Below are 22,752 nucleotides of genomic sequence, written 5' to 3' on the forward strand. Positions count from 1 at the left end.
GCGTTTTTGGTATTAAATTTAGGCTTCAAGTCCAGCCTGTACTGAGTTGGAGACCATAGTTATGGATTGGCTTGGTAAAATGATCGGCTTACCTTCAGGCTTCTTACATAGTAACAAACAGACAATGGGCGGAGGAGTTATACAGGTAGTTAAGTTCATTCTATTTATCATTACATATATTTGCTGTATTCGTGACAATGTTTTGTTTCTCTTAATAATATTTGTAAATGTCTCCACTCGAATCTGATTTTGTTTTCGAAAATTCACAACATTTGGAGCAGCATTTGCTAACTTGTTAGCAGCTTCAGTGTGCAAGTAATTTTACAAGTACGGAAATAGTGAATGTCAAATTATATGATCACAGAATAAGTTAATAACAAAAAGCATTTTGTTTATTTTCTGAGAAAAATAATGTCAGAAGTAAGGTTTTTATTAAGTGTTTTTTTTTTTAAATACAACGGTTGATTAGTAAAAAAAATTAAAACCGCAGTTTAGAGGAAAATGGTACAAAAGAAGAGATAAACAAGTAAAGACATCTTGGCAAATGAATAAATAAAACGAAAGACTACGATAACACGAAAAAGTCTACAAAATACAACATAAAAACCACACACTGATCCCCACTAACCCAAGAAACAGTATGGGTGATCTCAGATGCTCTGAAAGGGTAACAAGAATCTGCTCCCCTAGTAGCATCCATCGAATTGCTCGGGATAAGTACGAATTTTCTGATCAAGCATCAACGAAAAATTTCTTAATATCTAACAGGTAACAGCAAGTGATTGTACCTTTATATCATTGCTGGCTGCTAGAACAGAAATACTCCGAAAGTTCAAAAACTCAGGACTAGAAGACATGGAAGTCAATTCGAGGCTGGTTGCTTATTGTTCGGACCAGGTATGAAATATTTAATACTACAATCAGGTTTTTATGACATTTATTTACATTTTGATTAATTTCACTCGTAAAATGAAATAAAAGTGATGGGATTTATACGAATATGTAAGAGTTCCTTCCATGCAGGTTAAACAAACTTCAAAAGAAATGGCGACCTCTTATGAAAATAGAACATTTAACCTAGATATATATGAAATTGGTTGAATGTGTAATTAAATTTGAATTTCAGACACACAGTTTAATTGAATTCCATATGTTTCGTACTTTTCCTTTTGCTTCTTGCTTTCTAGGTTACAATAGAAATATCAGATTTGATTAATCGCCTGACGAGAAATAGATGACATTACTGATATTCCGGCCATTAATGTCACATGACAAATTGATACCGATACCACTAATGTCAGACGATTCTTTACATGACAGAGAACAGATGGGATTTGACATTTTCTTTTGATTACAAAAGATCTGTTTTGTAAGATCTTGTAAGGATTCAAAACAATCGTAGAAATTGTATTTTTTTATATTAAATGTGACTGAAAGATTCGAAAAAAAATACGTTCGAAAGAACCAGAGCTTATTTTGTCAAAAGCTACATTTATTAAATTCAACCAATTTGTATTTGAAGAAATATCAAAGTCTGATTAATTTCTTAAGTAAAGACGACAAAATGTTCTGCAAACGTACAACAAAACGAATGTTTTTATCACCAATTGTCCTTGTGTGTGTTTTTTTTCATTTTCTATTTTCTTTTCTACAATTTCATTAATGAATACGTCTGACATTTTGAAAAAAATATAATCAAATTTTACAGGCACATTCATCAGTTGAAAAAGCAGGATTGATTGCACTTGTGAAAATGAGGTTCATTGAATGTGACGACGAGCTAAGCATGCGCGGTGATGCAATACAAGAGGTTATAGACAAAGACAGAGAAGACGGTCTGATACCGTTTTATGTAAGATATAATTTATTTCAATGTTCTTCAAGTGATACTCGATTTGTTATTTTGAAATTGCTAACGTTCATCATTAGTCTCAAATCTACACTATAACATGAGCAAAACTGCTGTAATCAATATGTCATGAATTCATTTGAATCACCACGAAGCAAGTATTCATTTTAATATAGCCAATAACATTGTCCGTGTAATATTTATCGATGAAATTTTGAATCACCAAGAACATCAGGGTTCAGAAGATGAAGAGGATTTAATTTAATTGAACCTGGTTGGCAATGTAAAAAATCATCAGAAGAAGAACAGGGGTAAAACAGACAACATTGATACCTAAACAAAAATACATCGAAAATTACAAATTGTGCAACACGAACCCATCAATAGATAGTACAAATGGTAGGTAAAAATTCGTTGATATGTTGGTAGAAATTAAAAAAGTAAAACGGATTGTAGGAGTATAATCCGTGATCATCTGTGTACTAATTTGAGCCTACTAATCAAATATACATCCATGTTATTCTACTTTTAGGTGTGTGCCACCTTGGGAACAACAGGTGCATGCGCGTTCGATAACTTGAAAGAACTAGGACCAATTTGTAAGTATAACTGCTTACAGATAATTAAATCAAACCGTATATAATGTCAAAATACATCGTAAAAAACTCGGAATAACTCCCACTGCAAAAAAATATTGGCATTTGACATGTTTAAAATGTAATTTGACACGTTAGTTTAATAGTCTGGCTCTTCTGGCGATATTGCCTACCATGTTCTTCAACTATACTCTTTTACAATTAACCACAAATCTCATAACACGAATTATTTACAATCTTGCACAGTGCAAATATACTCTATTGCATCTTGGTTTTTATAAAACAAACTGTTTAAATGTGAAACAATCATTGGAACTTTATATTAGCACTGCTTATTAATGTACGAGCACGACTGTGACGATGTTAGAAAATAATTATATATGCTACAATGTCTTAATGATTGTAAAATAAAATTAATTTTAACCTTTTTTCTTTGAACAGCTAGTGTAAAATGAATGTTAAAACATAAATGAAATTAAAAGTTTGACACTTTCTGCTGAAATTATATAATAATGTGCATACAAGTATAACATCGCTCATGGACGAGTTTTTCTTATAGTATATGTAGGAGTGATACGTGGTACATGTATATATATATGACCATTCATGAATAGATAAAAACTATAAAACAATTAAGGGTTCAACTCTTTCAGACATAGTTGAACTTATATGGATTAAGATATTAGTATATGGCATTTTGAAACAATAGCTCTTAATGTGTTAAAATAGTAGTGCATCATTAGTTATCAATTCATTTTGGTGTATAAGCGATGATGAAAAATCAAGAGCAGAGAAGCAAACTTTTTTAAGCATTATTAAAGTGTCATTTTGATTTATTATATATGTGAACGTTACGTGTTCTGAATCCTTGCCTGTCAATTATTTTGGTATCAGATTCCCTGGTCAAAGCAAATCCAGAAAAGTGCTACGGCCGCGGCAATTTGACAGTTTTTTCGTTTTGATTGGTTGAGCTTTGGATTTTTCGGTTTTGCCATTTGAATAGGGACTTTCTGTTTTGAATTTTCCTCGGTTTTCAATATTTTTTCTGATTTTAATTTTTGTACTGCAGGTGAAAGAGAAGGCCTGTGGCTTCACATCGACGCAGCATATGCTGGGACTGCATTCATCTGCCCAGAATTCAGGAAGTATATGGAAGGGGTTGAATATGCCAATTCGTTTGCATTTAACCCTTCGAAATGGATGATGGTACACTTTGATTGTACGGCATTGTGGTATGTTGCAAACATTTAATGGATATTGTATGTTACGAAGGGATTTGAAGAAAATAAAAAAATAAAAAAATATTTGGTGTACGAGCACCTCCGATTGCGGGACTTTGTCGCTGCGTTCATGACTCATTGGTGGCTTTCGGCTATTATCCTCTGTTTGGTCGGGTTATTGTCTTTTTGATATATTCCTCATTTCCATTCTAAATTTTATTAAATGAATTAGACAGAAAAGCATGAACACAATTTTTCCACAACCACTTTTTATATTGCTGCCTAGAAAATGAATACAACTATATTTCAAAGAACTAGAAATCATACAACACAAAAATTAAAGACTTGTAAACGAGCTATTAGCGATACATGTTCCAAAGAGATATTCAAACTCATACTGTAAACCAACTTATTTTCGCGGATACTTTATTTCGCGTTTTACCCTTTCTTGACTACTTCGCGGCTATTTAATTTCGCGATTTTTTTATTTACTTGATGAAGTTTAATAAGGAAAGATCCAAGGTTTACATATTCTCGAAAATTTATATTCGCGTTATTTTTCTACTCGCGAAAGTCGCGAAAATAAATCGCTCGCGAAAATAAGTTGGTTTTTCAGAAAGTCGCAAACAAACTGATAATGTCATATCAAAAAAGGAAAACGATCAAAAGGCAGTATAACAAATACGACATGCAATGTATGGAATATGATATAAACAGGTGGAGACAAATATACAATATGCAGGATATCAAAAATGGAACGTTTAGGATTACGAAGCTTAAGGTGGTACCCAACACTTTAACTAAAATTAATTTGGCTAGTTTAATTTTCATAAAATTTTGACAAAGTATTTACTTTGACCCTATAACAAAAATATAAAAAAATCATAAACATTGATCCAAGCGTTTTATCAGAAAAATCACACTGGTTATATAGCAGTTTGGCAACCACTAATTGTGATCAATGAGAAGCTTACTATTGCCTTCACAACGCAACGTAATTAAAACCACTAGCTGATATTACAGAGTTATCTCCCTGTAGTGTTACGTACCACCTTTACTCCTCTCCTTTGTCATTAAGTTTTGTTTGTATAACCCTCATTACCAATTTCTAGATGTAATTCTCGATATAGGGCTGACTAACATGTATATGTTGTATCATTGATTTCAAGTTCGATCGAATAGATGAGTTCAGGTTAACATGCGACCTTCAGTGATATAAAATGCCAACTGTAACAAGTGCACTCATACATAATGAAGTATTGAATATGCAAAATCTTTCGCTATTGTATTAAAAACTAATCAGTAGTCAATTGAATGTTTATCTGAAGTAACAAATAAAACTTCATCATTATCTTACAACATGTCATTCCTCTTCCTTTGTATGTTTTCTTTTTCTCTCGTTCAAATTTATTCAAAGCATATTGACACATCATACATGCTCTTCTGCGCACTAGGGGTCATACAATATGTCTTTATTGTCTATATAAATCTAGTTAAGTAGATTAACATACTCATTCTTTCATGCAATCAAATTCCAGGTAGTTCGTATATTTATAAAATAGTTGTTTGTCATTTGTTTGATATGTTTTAGCTTTTGATTTTGCCATCTGAGTTCGATATTAAATTTTGTATTTTACTTTTTACATTTAAAGGCGAGCATTACATCGCCATATTAATAATAACTACGCCATATTATTAATACAAATGCAACGCAACGCATTTAGGATACACTTACTTAGATACTTGCAAAACATAAGTATGACATTTCTATTAAAGGGTAAAAAATAGTGGAGCATTACACAGAACTTTCAACGTTGACCCTTTATATTTGCAACATGAAAATACTGGTAAGTAATATTTTGTACTAATGTCAGATTCTGATTTCAAAGTGTTAACCTTATAACCAAGTTAGTATGAATAACATAAAGTCCCATGTACATGTGCACAGACCAATATGACACGAAGTTGTCGTCCTTTTGTCTCTGGTGGGTGTCTAATTTTTTAAAAATATCACCTCGCTTCATTTTTCGAATCAAATTGCATCAACACGTTACTTAATGCTTACTCTAAGTATCACTTGCGGTGTGAAAATGAAAGTCGATTATAAAGTATCTACTGACAAAAGCATATTCAAAAGCTATGGAGTTAGAAAAGGTCATTGTTCTCGTCAACAAAAGAGGACAATCTAAACCTATTCTGGGTCTGTTATTTTGTCAGATGTCTAAAAATTTCTGATTTTTATTGATCTGACGAGTTCAACCTTTTTCAACTTATGTGTATAGTTTGTTTTTATGTTGTACTATTACATCACTGTCCCAGGTTATTGAAAGGGTTTGGCGCACTAGCAAGCATATTTAACCACGCCCCATTATCTATGACCTGTAAAAAGCCAAGAGCATGTAATTACTGGCTAGACTTAGAACAGTCACATAAAGAATGCGGAGGATTAAACATGTTTGAAGGTAGCATACCCTCCCATAAACTGGGACAGTGGTGTAGCTGTATATCATAAGGTTTTTAAGAATTGACAGGTCGGTCACGATAATTTTTAACTCTACAAGCTATAAACTCTGCTTTGTTTGGTTAGATAAAGTCAAAATAAACAAAAACAATATGCTAATTATATTCTGTATCCTTGCAATATTATTTAACAACAAATTTCCTATCAGGAACTCCATTTTGGTTTGTCATTTTTATTCTTTACGTAATTCGGAGATTGTTTTAATGCATTGCATTCACATACTAGTATATCATACTAAATCTATGCCGAAAGGACAACTAATAACAGAGACTTAATTGAACACGTCTGTCTTTACTTCATCTAATAACACTAAATAAAATGAGCAAAACCTAACATGTTTGTTGAAATTAAAGAACAATCTTTCTCGGTATAATCATGATAATAATGATTTAATTGTTTTAATAGAATTTCAAATTTTTACTTATTTGGCTTTTTAAATATTTTGATGAGCGTCACTGATGAGTCTTATGTAGACGAAACGCGCGTCTGGCGTACTAAATTATAATCCTTGTACCTTTGATAACTATAAGCATATATGCAGTTCTGAATTAAACTAGTACTGATATACCAGAACTTTTTTTTCTAAAATTCCTACACCAACACGAAATCTCAAGGGATGATTAACAATGATTAATACAGACATATAATAGGCTTATTCGATTAATTATCATACTTAAACGTTTCTGAAACGAACTTGTGTCCTTTATTTAGCCTTATATTGTTCATTGACATTGTTTATTCATGTTGATATTCTAGTTTACTAAGATAACATCTGTTTTATAGAAGGCCAATGCATACTAAAGACATAGTTACGGTGTACAATTACTCGTGTCACGAAAATCTGTTTGATTGTAATATCAACTTTTCTAACAATAACACTAACTAATTGACCTTCTCTCACAACGATATAAGAAGAAAAGTTATGGTTAATTTATCACAACCATTTATGATGTTATATCCATGAGAGAAAGTCAAACCAAACGAACAGGCACTCTTTTTTATTCAGATATAAAAATACACGAAAACAAAACGGTTTGACTTGGTTTGTTTGCTGAATATTATATCAAATCAAATATTTTATAAAAGAAATGTGACATATAAACATTCCAATACACTGAAAACGACGTATTGATTTTTTTTATATAACCTTTCAAGACAAAATTTATGCATAAACAAGGTATATTTTTTTTATTTGTTGAAGGCCGTACAGTTGTCTATAAATAAAGGCAACAGTAGTATACCGCTGTTCAAAACTCATAAATCCATGGACAAAAAACAAAATCGGGGTAACAAACCAAAACCGAAAATATAATTGCTTTCACCCAATGCATTTGAAATTTGGTAGATTGTCATCTCTTTATTTCATACTACATATCTTCGATTTGAAATAAACAAAAACAAAATGAACAAACATTGTATTATCCGCAGTAACTCTATTAAAACAATCTATCTAACGGCATCAAAGATATGTATTTCGGTTAAAATTATCCTGAAGTTTAATTTCTTATATTACTTTGGCTGGACCAGTGTCGCCAATAATTTAACTATTTAAACGTTAGATTCATGGATTTTAAAATGATATTAATTGATTCATTTGAGTATTTTTCTGATAATGCATTATCAGTTTACTTGTACATCATAGGATTCCAATGTTTGGCTTTAAGCGTTCCTGGTGAAGGTAAATCCAGAAAATGGCTTTGGACGCATTAAATTATTAAACGTGTTGTTTTAAATTTTTACTTAAACTAAGAATGCAACTGCCCTATAGCTAGTTCCAACTTGACCTATTGATTTGGCTTTGTAACGTTTAAGATAAGAGCGAATATAGAATTACCACACCTTGGCGTACAAAATAGTAGGCCTTGTATGTTTTAACAGATTTGTTGTTTCTTTAATTAAACCTGTTGGAGTTAAACGTTTAAAGCATTGGAGTTAATCGTTTAACGCACGTGCCTCTATTTTTCATTGTAATAGAACCTGTTGAAGGTTATTCAATAATACATTTCGTGTTCTTTGGTTGCATACATACCACACATAAAGTGCACATCATTTATTATGTATAAAGTTTTCTCATATTATGTTTATTTTTTTCTTGTTAATTGTTGATTTAATGTCTTTAAACACCTCCGCTTAATTTGCACATATTAGAATCACGTCAAGTCATTAGAAAACTATACATATAAAATTAATTTCATTGTTTCCATTAATTAGATATAGATGTAGCAATTGCGTTTTCAGTGAACATTTTTTATTAGAGACTTTGTTTTTTATATATTAATTGATCAACGTGTCATTTGGTTTATATTACATGAATAAGATAATAGAATTACAATTTTGTAATTAACATATGTGTGAGGTAAGATTTTAGGATTTGCGACACGTGTTTTTGAAAATTCTATTTTCAAAGACGGGATCTGTTTGTTTACATGAGCAACATGACGGATATCCCATGAGAAGCTTGATTTGTTTACTCTTCCAGAGCACATGCGATCATTCTTGTTTTTGTTTTGGCGGGGGGATTGGTGTTGCTCAGTCTTTAGTTTTAATTTTTCTATGTTTCTTGGTCCTTTTCTGTTGTTGCCTATTTTTTTTATAATATCGTACATATTTGTTTTTCGTTCATTTTTTTACATAAATAAGGACGTAAGTTTCTCGTTTTACATTGTCTTATCGGGGCCTTTTATAGCTGACTATGCAGTATAGGCTTTGCTCATTGTTGAAGGTGTACGGTGTAGTTGTTAATGTTTGTGTCATTTTGGTCTTTTGTGGATAGTTGTTTCATTGGCAATCATACCACATCTTCTTTTTTTATACAACATATAAGTAGTAAAACGCTATATTTAGTCAGGTTTAGTATCACATACCGGTCAGCTGTAGAATGGTCTTATTTATTTACAAGAGATGAATTTGAGATCACAATATAATTCTCTTTTATTTCTGTTTCGTTTAGACGAAAAATATTGAAAATAAGCTTTCCGTCTTTGTTTGACATTTAGACTCGTCACAAATCACCATCAGCTTTATTTCATCGAGTGGTTTATAGAACAAATTATTTGCAATCAGTAATGACATCTTATCAGCTTCTCACATGCAACGCCATTTAAATATGATCTGCACTCACGACATATAATTAATTTGATTGGTCAATAAATATAGGGAATTGAGTGGGATCGTCAATTTGTTTTGAGACTTATCACTTCGCGTAAATCAGAAATAAACTGTTGACAAAATATGTTTAGATAATTAATCTGGTAAAGAGCCCTTCTGTTTGACATAATGACAAAAGTGAAATCTTATTATAAGAAATTGATATAAGACCATGTGACATTGATATAAGACCATGTGACAACTGAAGATAAGAGAGAATGGCAATACGTTTATGATTAGTCTTGAATTCCACTTATTTCACAATGCTGAATTATGGGACATTCTATTGCATGTCATATATTTAATGTCCATTGCCATGTTGAATAAAACACACAAAAACTAATAAATATATCTGAAAATAATTAAGTTAGCAGAATAAACTATCATGATAGAAATTCCAATACAGAAGAGACAACTTAATAATTCTTTCATGTTTGGAAAATTAGAAAAAAGTGTATTTCATTTTTACATATATGTAAATAGTTGAAAATCAAAAGTAACAGGATTATAATTTAGTACGCCAGACGCGCGTTTCGTCTTAATAAGACTTACCAGTGACGCTCATATCAAAATAGTGATAAAGCAAAACAAGTACAAAGTTGAGGAGCATTAAGGATCCAAAATTCTGTAAACCATATAATTTTCTCTAACGATTTATTCATTCGAATAACGGCATACGCTAGTACCAAAACATTGCAAATATAAACTGTCGTGAACATGTCAAACCTTGATCTTTTCTTTCAGTACTACATCAATTAAATTCGAGTAGTACGAAAATAAATCTCTGCGAAGTCATATAGAAAGGACTGAACGCGTAATACAGTATTCGTAAAAATGAACTGGTGTTTTACATTATGCTCTTAAAAGAATTGTACTACAAAAATAAACGTTGGTTAATCAAATACAAAATGTGAGTCTTCACGGAGTACTTTTGAAATATTTTCCATGTGATTCCTATTTTGTGTTGATTTATAAAGTATAAGTATGTCCAATTAACTAACGAGTTAGTTTTAAATTTAGTAACGTCGCCCTTAATTCTTAATGACTTCGAAGCATATCTTTAAAACTATCAATATTTCCCTCAAATTTATGGTATACTATAAAGGATTTGTGAAGTTTCAAAAGTTCTGTTTTGACTCATAGATTTTCTTCAGAATTCGCAATTGTTTTTCCTTCTTCTTTTTTAATATTGAATATCGCCGAATTGTAAAGTAAATATTTGAATTCGTGTCATTCATTTAAAATTATTAAAAGAGAGTAAAACTTCTCGGCAACGTTTCAAAAACAGTGCCCTAATTTTGATATTTAACAGTTTCCTTTTTATTCTATATATAACCAACTTGATGGAAAATTATAAACACATTAAAGCAATATCTTACATAAGAATTGTCTTGGCTACTGACTGCATTATCTTGATCATATTTCTACATTTCTCTGGAAATAGGTAAAGTGATCATTAATCGACTGAAACTTGGAATGGAATCTGGGATAAGGAGGGGAATTAAGACATATTACGTGAAAGGTCGCAATACTTTGTTAACAAAAATTCCCCTTGGTGTTCGATTGACAAAACTATTATTTGTCAGCTCGACCTTAGTATTGGTATATAAAAACGAGACAAAAATGACACAATCATTTAACCTCATACGTTGAAAATATATTGACCACTCACTGGCTAAAAAAGACAAGTCAAGCAGACAAACATTAGTACACAAAACACAACATAGAAAACAAAAAACTGATATGCGGTGGTTTATGACATGTTTGTATTATAGACTTTTTGTAATGCAGCGATACTGTTTCAAAAATGTATGACAAATAGGAAGGAAATGCAAAAATTATGGCAATTTTCATTTAAACTATATCTAAGATAACTAAAATACTAGTTGTATAAGGTATCATACTATCATTCGATCATTTTCTCTTGTTTTATACTTAAATGTTAGCACATCCCAGTACCGGCTATCACCACTGTCATCGTTGAGGAAAATATATTCAATATGATCATGCAAGATTGTTGTAAAACCTATTAATTTTCAATGGCAATAGGTACATGAACAACAATTTGCAATATACACTCACTTAAAAATATCTTTTTTCAGAAACAATCGGGACCACATATCTTATGCCGATACTAGGGGTTGATTATTGTCATAGTGAACATTAATGTATATTAGTTATAAATAAGGGCATTTATATTTTAACTGGTTAATTATTTTTTTTCTAGGTGCTGCAATTGACTATATGGTAGGTAAACATATATATCACTAAGACAAACCAATACGAAGTACTAAAAAAGTAATTTCATAAAACGGTTTCAATTGTATAACCCACAAATATAAAACAGAATGTACTTGTTTCACATATTTCATGTATAGTTTTATATCTTTATTGTTATTCTTGACCTATAATTTCGTCGTATTAGTTATAGTGAGTCTAGAACCAATATGCACAGGGGTTAGGATAAAGGGTATACAATACAGGGTACATATATTTTATATCATATGTGTTTCAAAATATATAAAACAACTGTGCTTTTTCTAAATCGCTTTTCTGTATATTGACCTTCATCATTCATGACTAATATAAAAATTAAAACAAAAATGAAAACAATCAAGGTATGAACTATTTTTTTGAGTTTAGTTTAAACATATTTTATTTGCGTAAATGTGCAAAAGGGATGAGACATAAGTTAATCAAACTTATAAAATCTTCTCCCATAACAATTTATAACAATAGAATATTTACAAAGCATGCATATAAACAATACATTTTGAAAAAATCGCAAAGATGGTGTGTGACGATGTGAGTGGTAAAACACAATATGCAAGTATTTGCACTTTATAATGTGCTACATTACACAATTAGAAACCTCTTAGACTCTTTAATAAATTATATTATTTGAGACAAGAGCTATTTGATCAAAAGGTAAATAATCAAATGCAACCTTATATTAATATCTATTATACAAACAGCTGCATACTGAATTTAGTTTACAATACAGGATAGATAACATCAACAACTCATTAACTCGATTATTGTTTACTCCGAAATCGAGGACTGCAAATTAACCCACTAAACTCAGTATCGATACGATTACTGTAATGTCTGCATGTTTATTTTTCATCTTAAATATATTTCATAATTTTAATATTTAAGAATAAAATTACATAGCACTTTTAAGACGACGTTAACATGTTTAATAAAATGTAGATTATGAAAATACACCAATGACAAATCCAACACCATTTCGCAAATACACAGATAATGAACTCTTCTTTTTGCTTTTCCCTGTGTCAAATATGTCAATAAACTTGTGCGTACTAGTTTCTGTAAAAATGAATAGTCCTCAAGTTAAAAACAATTGAGGCATATTTTGTTGAACTCAGTTCATGTACATTATTTATAATTGACAGCACTGGCAAATACCTCTGAGTAAAAGATTCCGATCACTGAAGCTATGGTTTGTAATACGTTCATTTGGTGTGGAGGGTCTACAGATGCATATTAGAAAAGCAAGTATATTTATCTGGAAAACGAAAATATTCAAATGTGAACAATCAAGACTGTGCTACAAATTGTGACTTGAATAGAGAGTTGTCTAATTGATACTCATACCACATTTCTTATATCTATTGTTACCTTTTTAGCTCACCTGGCCCGAAGGGCCAAGTGAGCTTTTCTCATCACTTGGCGTCCGGCGTCCGTCGTCGTCCGTCGTCGTCCGTCGTCGTCTGTCGTCGTCCGTCGTCGTCCGTCGTCGTTAACTTTTACAAAAATCTTCTCCTCTGAAACTACTGGGCCAAATCAAACCAAACTTGGCCACAATCATCATTGGGGTATCTAGTTTAAAAAATGTGTGGCGTGACCCGGTCAACAAACCAAGATGGCCGCCACGGCTAAAAATAGAACATAGGGGTAAAATGCAGTTTTTGGCTTATAACTCAAAAACCAAAGCATTTAGAGCAAATCTGACATGGAGTAAAAATGTTTATCAGGTCAAGATCTATCTGCCCTGAAATTTTCAGATGAATCGGTCAATCGGTTGTTGGGTTGCTGCCCCTGAATTGGTAATTTTGAGGAAATTTTGCTGTTTTTGGTTATTATCTTGGATATTATTATAGATAGATATAAACTGTAAACAGCAATAATGTTCAGCAAAGTAAGATCTACAAATATGTCAACATGACCAAAATGGTCAGTTGACCCGTTTAGGAGTTATTGCCCTTTATAGTCAATTTTTAACCATTTTTCGTAAATTAAAGTAATCTTTTACAAAAATCGTCTCCTCTGAAACTACTCGGCCAAATTAATCCAAACTTGGCCACAATCATCTTTGGGGTATCTAGTTTAAAAAATGTGTGGCGTGACCTGGTCAACCAACCAAGATGGCCGCCACCGCTAAAAATAGAACATAGGGGTAAAATGCAGTTTTTGGCTTATAACTCAAAAACCAAAGCATTTTGAGGAAATCTGACATGGGATAAAAATATGTTTATCAGGTCAAGAACTATCTGCCCTGAAATTTTCAGATGAATGGGTCAATCGGTTGTTGGGTTGCTGCCCCTGAATTGGTAATTTTGAGGAAATTTTGCTGTTTTTGGTTATTATCTTGAATATTATTATAGATAGAGATAAATTGTAAACAGCAATAATGTTCAGCAAAGTAAGATCTACAAATAAGTCAACATGACCAAAATGGTCAGTTGACCCCTTTAGGAGTTATTGCCCTTTATAGTCAATCTTTAACCATTTTTCATAAATCTAAGTAATCTTTTACAAAATCTCCACTGAAACTACTAGGCCACAATCATCTTTGGGGTATCTAGTTTGAAAAATGTGTCCGATGACCTGGCCATTCAACCAAGATGGCCGCCACGGCTAAAAATAGAACATAGGGGTAAAATGCAGTTTTTTGCTTATAACTATGAAACCAAAGCATCTAGAGCAAATCTGACAAGAAGTTAAATTGTTATTCAAGTCAATATCTATCTGCCCTGAATTTTTCAGATGAATTGGACAACTGGTTTTGGGTTGCTGCCCTCCAATTGGTAATTTTAAAGAAATTTTGCCGTTTTTGGTTATCTTGAATACTATTATAGATAGCGATAAACTGTAAACAGCAATAATGTTCAGCAAAGTAAGATCTACAAATAAGTCAACATGACCTAAATGGTCAATTGACCCCTTAAGGAGTTATTGCCCTTTATAGTCAATTTTTAACAATTTTCATTAATTTGGTAAATTTATGTAAATTTTTACCAAATATAGTTCTCTGTTACTAATGGGCAAAGTTCATGATAGATATAATTGTAAGAAGCAAAATCGTTCAGTAAAGTAAGAACTTCAAACACATCACCATCACCAAAATACAATTTTGTCATGAATCCATTTGTGTCCTTTGTTTAATATGCACATAGACCAAGGTGAGCGACACAGGCTCTTTAGAGCCTCTAGTTCTATTTTCAATTTGTTTATACTTAAAACATGAAATATAATATGTTATTTGGTATAACAAAAAAAAGAGTATAAAACTGCATATGAAATGTAGCTCACTTCTGCTTTTGTTAATCGGGTTCTAGTAAACTAAATACGAGTTTGATCGTAGATGACAACATGAAATTCATTTTTAAATGATGTTTCTTCTTAAAAAGTTGGAGCATGTTAAAACCAGCATGAAACATTATTTTAAATTTTAAATAAAAATATAAATAATTTAATATGAGGCAATAAGATATGAACAGAAAACAAAAGCATTTATATATATCAACATGGAAAGAAAGAAAAATACACGAACATTGAATTTGCACAACATAAGGTAAAGAATGAATATAAAGACAACTCATTTAAGATCGGTGATGTTTTGCTTAATAATTAACTGAAATATTTCTGTTGAATGTTATAGGGCATACGGTTGGCAACGAAATTTGAACTACTTGTACGAAATGATAGTAGATTTGAAGTCGCTGCCAAACGAATATTGGGAATGGTTGTATTTCGACTGAAGGTAATTTAAAAGTATTATTGAATGCTAAAATGATAGCCAGAAGTCTGTTGATGATTTTATCATATTATAAATATGGTAAACGAATGAAGACAACTCTTTCAACAATCTTTTCATTTCAAAACAGCAAATCGTGCCTCAAAGTAAATGGTTTACCCATCTTTTATGTCACCCTAATATACTAATCGATAAAATCCATCAATTTAAATGTTTGAAAAAGATAAACAGGTGTCTGCTTATGTGTCGTTGCACTACACATCTATTTTCCAATCTATTTGAACAGTGACTAGAAGACAGTCATGTGCAGGATAAACGCCTTGAAATTGCATCCTGATTGATACATGTAAAAACAAATCAATAAGGTTTAAATCTAAACACAAGAAAAAATTATCTAATATGTTATATTCACGATATGCTTCTATTCTTATTTTAGGGTGAAAATGAACTGACCGAATTTTTACTGAAACGGCTTAATCGTTCCGGAAAAGTTCATATGGTCCCTGCATTACTCAGAGGGAAATACGTTATTCGATTTACTGTGACGTCACAATATACTGAAGACTGTGATATAGAACGTGACTGGAAAATTATATCTGCTACTGCTACAAAAATTTTACACGATGACGAATCAACAGATGAGGAAGTAATTTCCCCTGACGACGAAGTATTTGAAAAGGAAATCCCGATTCTGCGCGTACCCCGTGTCGTACCGTTGAAACGGAAAGATTACGGAATCAGTCTCTTATTGAGTAATGTTCCAATGTCACCTAAACTAATCAATGGCAGTTTTGCAGCGTTATTCGATAACAATGACGTCATAGTGGAATTTGCGAAACAAATAACAAATACCGATTTTAACGGTAGACCAATTCGTTTGTCCCCAAGACGACGGTTAAAATTGAAAGACAGTACAAAACAACAAAGTCTAGACACATATAAGATAAATCGACCCCTTTGTAATCGTCAAAAGTACGGATCGCTAGACTCAAAAATTGAGGAAATACTTGAATTGTCTACCTTGAACGACCAAAGAAATGGTGTTTGTGATATAGATGACATACGTGAAACCGATTCCGAACAAAATCAGTCGAGCGAAGAAGAGAACCCTACCGTCCAAGTTCACATTTCACAATTTACTGACTTCAAATCGGCCAATGGTAATGCAAGCGGAAGTCCAGTCGAAAATGGCACTCTAAAATGCTGTAAACACTGCGGACATGTCATAGACTAGAACTCATCAAAGTATACTATTTTGATTTAGCCAATGCAGATATTTGAATGTAGATGTATGTAAAGTTTGTTAAAATAAATTAGTTTATGCAAGACTCATTGTTAGTCATATTTACGAAACGACGCGATCTATAATAACTACGCATATGTCGTTTACCCATATATACAGCTAATTAAATTATATTTTAGGTATTAAAAAGAGACGAAAGATACTAAAGATCAATTCAAACTCACAAGTCGAAGAAAAACTGACAATGTTATGGCGAATAATAAATAAAACCCCAGCAACTGACTAATAACAGTATCCAAAACACAACATATGATATTAAAGACTGAGCGAAATGCACACCACGAAACACAGGTGTGATCCCACTATTTTCACATCATACTGACACCGAACGAAGGGTAAACAAAGTCGATATATATGAAAATAATCAAAATATGGCTGAAAAAAAAACACCTACCTAGCCATCCTATGTTAAAGTAACACTCATCCTGAGTTAGAAATGGTAAGTCTTTAGTGTCTGCCTGTCTGTTGAGAAATCTTCACATAAACTTTGGTTAGAATGATAGCAAATTACAGAGTTAGCTCCCCTTAATTAATTTCTAGTACATTATAACCAAATTTTATCTCCAATTACCAGACCAGGACAAGAAAACGAGTGGTATACTTTTGCATCATTATACATTTTAAGCATAAATTAATGTCAACCTGAATGGGTTTTTGTTTGTCATGTTTTCACCACTGCCTGATTCTTAGGTAGACTAGCACTTAAGATGAAAGGTCTTCATAAAAATAGAGAACACTTAAAACCGGTGAGATTCTTGAAATTGTACATGTTTTATATGAAAAATAGGTTCATACTACACTACCTTATTACAGCTATGCAAAAATAGACATTAAAGCTTTGCAGTAGATAACTCAATGTGCTAAATTATTTACTTAAATCAAATGGAAGGCTTTAAAAAAGGTCATTTTTTAGGGTACTTACATGTAACAATATATTTTAATTGATGTGTATGAGCTGTTGATCTTGTTATAGGGACTTCCCGTTTTGAATTTCCCTCGAGGTTTGGTATTTTTGTTATTGTACTTTGAGGCATGAGGTCGAACATCTGTACTCTTTTATATATTTTAAAGAAAAATCACAACCCACTTATTTAACTTTTCTAGGTATCATGATATTTATTACAATTGGAACGTTATACTGTTGCTAGATATTCACTAGTGATATTAAAATCATCATACACAAGTACACAAGTTATAATATAACCAAACAATCTCAAGATTACACATCTGGTGTCAACACATATATGAAATTTTTATCTTAATGGTTTTACGGATACTGAAATTAAATTATCTTTTGAAAATACACATGCTTTTTACAAGTTAAGATTCAATTTGCTTAATGTAGAAAGTATCAGAATTTAGTATGTTGTATTGCAGCGATTTGGCTAGTTTTGTGATGATTATGTGTATAACAATTCTCAATTAATCAATTAACATTTTGCTCAGTTAAAGACTCCCAATTTCTTTTACATTATAAAAGTGATTGGAGGGTAACATAGAACGGCTTTGAACTGTAACGCTAAGGACACAATCTACCCTTTTTAAGCATATAATGTTGTGTCTTGCCGTATGCAAATGTTATATAAAAAAGAAGATGTGGTATGATTGCCAATGAGAAAACTCTCCACAAGTGACCAAATGACACAGAAATTAACAACTATAGGTCACCGTGCGGCCTTTGACCAAGAGCAAAGCCCATACCGCATAGACAGCTATTAAAAGCCCCGAAATGATATTTTAAACAATTCAAACGAGAAAACTAACGGCCTTATTTATGTAAAAAAAAATAACGAAAATCAAATAATTTTTATCTAACACAAAAACAAACAAAAACTACTGCATTACAGACCCCCTGGCTGGGGACAGACACACACATACGGAATGCGGCGGGGTTAAACATGTTAGCGGTATTCCGATCCTCCCCTAACCTGGGAGAGATCTGAGGCTACTCGCAGTTACTTACAGCTAGTTCAAAAACAGAAACAACTAGTAAAAAAAACTTTATAATTATGAACGCTAATATACTGCAATAACAAAAAATGCAAAAAACATAAACGAATTAATCTTTGCTAACCAACACGCAGGTAGCAGATGTTCTCGACTCAAATCATTATTGACGGTATTCCTTCATTGAAAGTCATGCATTGAAACTCATCCATTGAAATTTCATTATTGCATTTATTTATTTATGAACAGATTATGTTGTAAAGATTTTGAAATATATTATTAACAATGTCATAATAAATACTTATACTTTTTGTTAGTTTCTGTGTTATTTTGTCTCTTGTGAAGAGCTGTTTCATTGACAATCATACCGCATCTTCAATTTTTTATATTCAATTATTCAAATGCGTATAAACCTTTCATTTACAAAAAAAGACCAGTAAGAACATATATTGCTACTCTGGCATTCATATATGAGACGTAAAATAGGAACACCTACGTACAGTATATATTATACTGTTTAGATTTACTAAGTACTTACAATTATAAGATGTATTTGTATATTAAACTCATGGGGAAGGAGATATACATGAAATTTGGTTTTGATATTACTGTACTTAATTCTCATTTTACCGAGATACGATACGCTGAAATGTAGTGTTTTGGTTGGTTTTTTTTTTTTGTGGCGCTAACATTTCTCCCAAAATAGAAAGATTTTAAGCAATTTTGAACCCGAGTAAATGCTTTTAAGTGATTTCAAAACAGAAGTCTAGTATTTTGCTTAAACAGTCTCAAACGAATGCAAAATATGGAACATGCCCTATTTACTTTCATGGAGCACCAGATATCACTTCCTATTTTCGTCTGCGGTTCGTGTTACACAGTCTGTAGTTTAACATGTGGTGTTTGGTATACGGTTATTTATCTTTTTGTCTTTTTCTTCTTTTTGTTGTTAATGCAGAGGCAGAAACATCCCTTTGGTATATCTAATTTCTCTACCTAAATCTAATTTCAGAAGTTCGTCACGGTAGTGTACTGTATCACTTAAAGGTAATCACGTCATTATATGAACTATACTATATACCTTGTTATAGAGCCGTACTTGAAAACAATATATGCAAATATAACAAAGGTTTTCAAGAATGTTAAATAAACATACGAAAAAGTCCTATTCATTGACAACAAATTATTCGAAAGGGAAATCCGAATTCTTTGTAAACCACTGCGTATACCATTGCAATGGAAGGATAAAGAAATAAGAAAAATGAAAAAAATCAACTACACCATCAAGAGACATATATTAAATTGCTGTCGTAACTACAATTCCATTCCTTTTCACGATTTTAACGTCTGAAATAAAATTGATTCTTGTCGGTATTCGACTATATAAATAAAATGTTCTTAAATTCTGAATTGCTTGTTTAAATTAGGAGAAAGACTTCATGGTTTAAGTGTTCATTTATTTTCCATTTTCATACATTTGTACACTGCAATAACATGGAGAAACAAGTACAGAATGTTTTGGTCAATTTGGAGAAATGTGAATATTGCCAGGATTGCGATTTCATATGACATTAATTTACATATTTTTTTCTTTATTTTCGATTCTAACAATTTTCACAATAACAACATTTCTGAACACAAACTGATACGCATCCGCTACCACACACTCCTCTACAATCAGTCTCCATTCGACAGTCTACAAAAACAATAACATAAAGATTAAACGAGAGAAAAAAAAAGTGTTTGATATTTAAGCATACAATTCGCCGATAGTTGGAGGTAAAAAAATATCATTCATAAGTAAATGATACTTGAAGGAGTTGTTTGGTGATTTTTGGTGATTTTGATTTATTTGTAGATCTTAGTTTGCGGATCGACTTGATTATTTTGTGATGTTTATTTTTATTATCGTTTAAAAAAAAGGCAAAATTGAGTATGCAATTTAATTCAAGGGCAATAATTTACAGGAGCTGACATGGAATAATTTATGAAGTTGACATTGCTCGACGTAAGTGGCGAAAACATAATTTTTTAGTACAATATGTAGGTCGACTATATGTATTTATCAAAGTTATACACAGAGTTCGATACATGAAAGTTGTTATCATCAGCTGGTGACCATGGTGTCATTGTGGTTGTTTATGATGATAAAGTTGAGGATGGAGTTGTCAGTATAAAGTGTGACAGGCTTTTTTACAGCTAATTAAATACATGTTTATATTTAATCATGGTACACAATTAATTGATGTCATGTGGTTTTCTTTGTATATTTCTATTTCCTTTACCCTGTCCAGCGAAGAGAATGTTAATTGACGGCTACTTTGAGTGAACTTTACAGTGTTAAATTGTTGGGATTTTATAAGTTGTATAAGTCCTATATATTAAAGCCTGCCACTGGGACCTGCAAGTGATACCATCACACCACGACAAGCGTCGCTTCTTGTTTATGACATAAACATAGTTTATAGTCCATGTGAGAGTTCCAGTTATTTATTTGATAAATATTTTATGTTCGTTTAAGTGAAACAAATTAGAACATAAAAGATTTGACATGAAACTTATACAATATTGGAAAATAAACTTTATTAGTAGGGACACTTTATCCTGGTAACAGCTGGCCAAATACTGATGCTCACAGAATTTGCGCAAGAGATAGCGTTAATTGCTATGTGTTCTGTCAACACTAAGAATGCGACATTGAGGTGTCCACGTAGTGTTACATTTCTGACTGTAGACTGTTTATACCTTGTAAACAAACACGTTAAAATTCAGGTTCAGCATGGCAATCTAGTACAAAGCAGTGTTAATCTTTATATTGTATTTAGATGTTGTCGTTCTGAATATGCATTTACATTGCAGATGGACGTTACTCAGCCATTTTCGTTATTCATCATCATCATCGTCATCTATTTAATCGTTACTATAAAGTGAAGTGTTTTTTTGTATGAATAATAGCAGATTGTGTTCACTTATTACGTTGATGGATAGCGGTTGATTTTGTCTGTTTTATGGACTTTCCCCCTTTTCATTAAACCTTAGAATTTTTGCTAATTCATTTAAATCAGAATAATTGTTGTTTTTTTGTATGAATAATAGCAGATTGTTTTCACTTATTACGTTGATGGATAGCGGTTGATTTTGTCTTTTTTATGGACTTTCCCCTTTTTCATTAAACCTTAGAATTTTTACTAATTCATTTAAATCAGAATAATTGTTGTTTTAACCAAAAAGAAATATATACAATTATAATTTCGAACAATTTCAATGTTTTTGTCGTATTTTTCAATGGTAGTCTATCGACATCCTACCAGACGAACGAAAACCAGGAACACAACTTTTGTTTTAACGGATTCGAAAGGTTTGTTAAGTAACACTTAAACGTTCTATAAATTAAAGAGTTGCAAAGGTATAACTTAGATAAAAAAAAATGGCTTTTATATTTGGAAGACATGTTGCCTTTTGGCCACCTACAAAGTAAAAAGAAATGATATTTTTTTTAATAAAACATTTCTGATACTTTCAAAACTATGCTCTGAAAATCTGTAAATTCAGACGCTCTTCTGTAAATTTATTATTGCGAATTTTTAAAGATGAACAAAATGCGAGATTCAATATAATTCACCAAAATCTGCTTACTTATCTATATACTGGTATCAGATAATTATCAGAATACGAGTTCGCATTATTGAAAACCGGGCAATAATTTTTGAATTTAAAGTATAAAATTCCTTTGTAAAATTCACAAATATGTGTCAAACATTTCCCGCCGTCAACTTTCCGGTAACATTTTTTTCAAAGGGTGTAACTCATTTTACGTAGGTTCATGATAGAGATGCAGTTTCATTCACATTCAAGATGAAATGTTGATATTTATCATAGCATACCTATGGTAGTAACAAACTTGCAACGATCTATTAGTATTAGGTGCAACAAAACCATACTTTTTAAAGTTTGTTCCCAGGAAAGAGGAGGTTTGGTTGCCCGCATTCAAGCTTAACCCCACAAAACTCCGTCCGTGCCATTTCAAGTTAAGAGCCTATAATTCGGTTGTAGTAAAATAGAATTATTTCTGTCAAAGAAATTTAATTACACTGTATCAAATGTAATGGAAGTAATATCGTCTCAAATAATGTTTCGTTGAATTAAAAATCTAAAAGTTAAAGTGAGA

The 22,752-nt window shown here is 31.7% G+C and overlaps 1 protein-coding gene across 1 annotated transcript in view; it reads left to right on the forward strand.

Moving 5' to 3' along the window:
* LOC134719444 (histidine decarboxylase-like) overlaps positions 1–16,615 on the forward strand; it is a 38,230-nt gene extending 21,615 nt beyond the window's left edge. The window contains exons 4-13 of the mRNA XM_063582440.1: positions 23–145; positions 769–897; positions 1,709–1,852; positions 2,382–2,448; positions 3,515–3,677; positions 5,442–5,512; positions 11,561–11,580; positions 12,750–12,848; positions 15,239–15,340; positions 15,771–16,615. Of these exons, the coding sequence (XP_063438510.1) occupies positions 23–145; positions 769–897; positions 1,709–1,852; positions 2,382–2,448; positions 3,515–3,677; positions 5,442–5,512; positions 11,561–11,580; positions 12,750–12,848; positions 15,239–15,340; positions 15,771–16,568 (1,716 nt within the window). The 3' untranslated portion in view covers positions 16,569–16,615. The remainder of the gene's footprint in view (positions 1–22; positions 146–768; positions 898–1,708; positions 1,853–2,381; positions 2,449–3,514; positions 3,678–5,441; positions 5,513–11,560; positions 11,581–12,749; positions 12,849–15,238; positions 15,341–15,770) is intronic.
* The last annotated feature ends 6,137 nt before the right edge of the window (positions 16,616–22,752 follow it).

Source organism: Mytilus trossulus, chromosome 5, assembly GCF_036588685.1.
Source record: "Mytilus trossulus isolate FHL-02 chromosome 5, PNRI_Mtr1.1.1.hap1, whole genome shotgun sequence".
NCBI lineage: Eukaryota > Metazoa > Mollusca > Bivalvia > Mytilida > Mytilidae > Mytilus > Mytilus trossulus.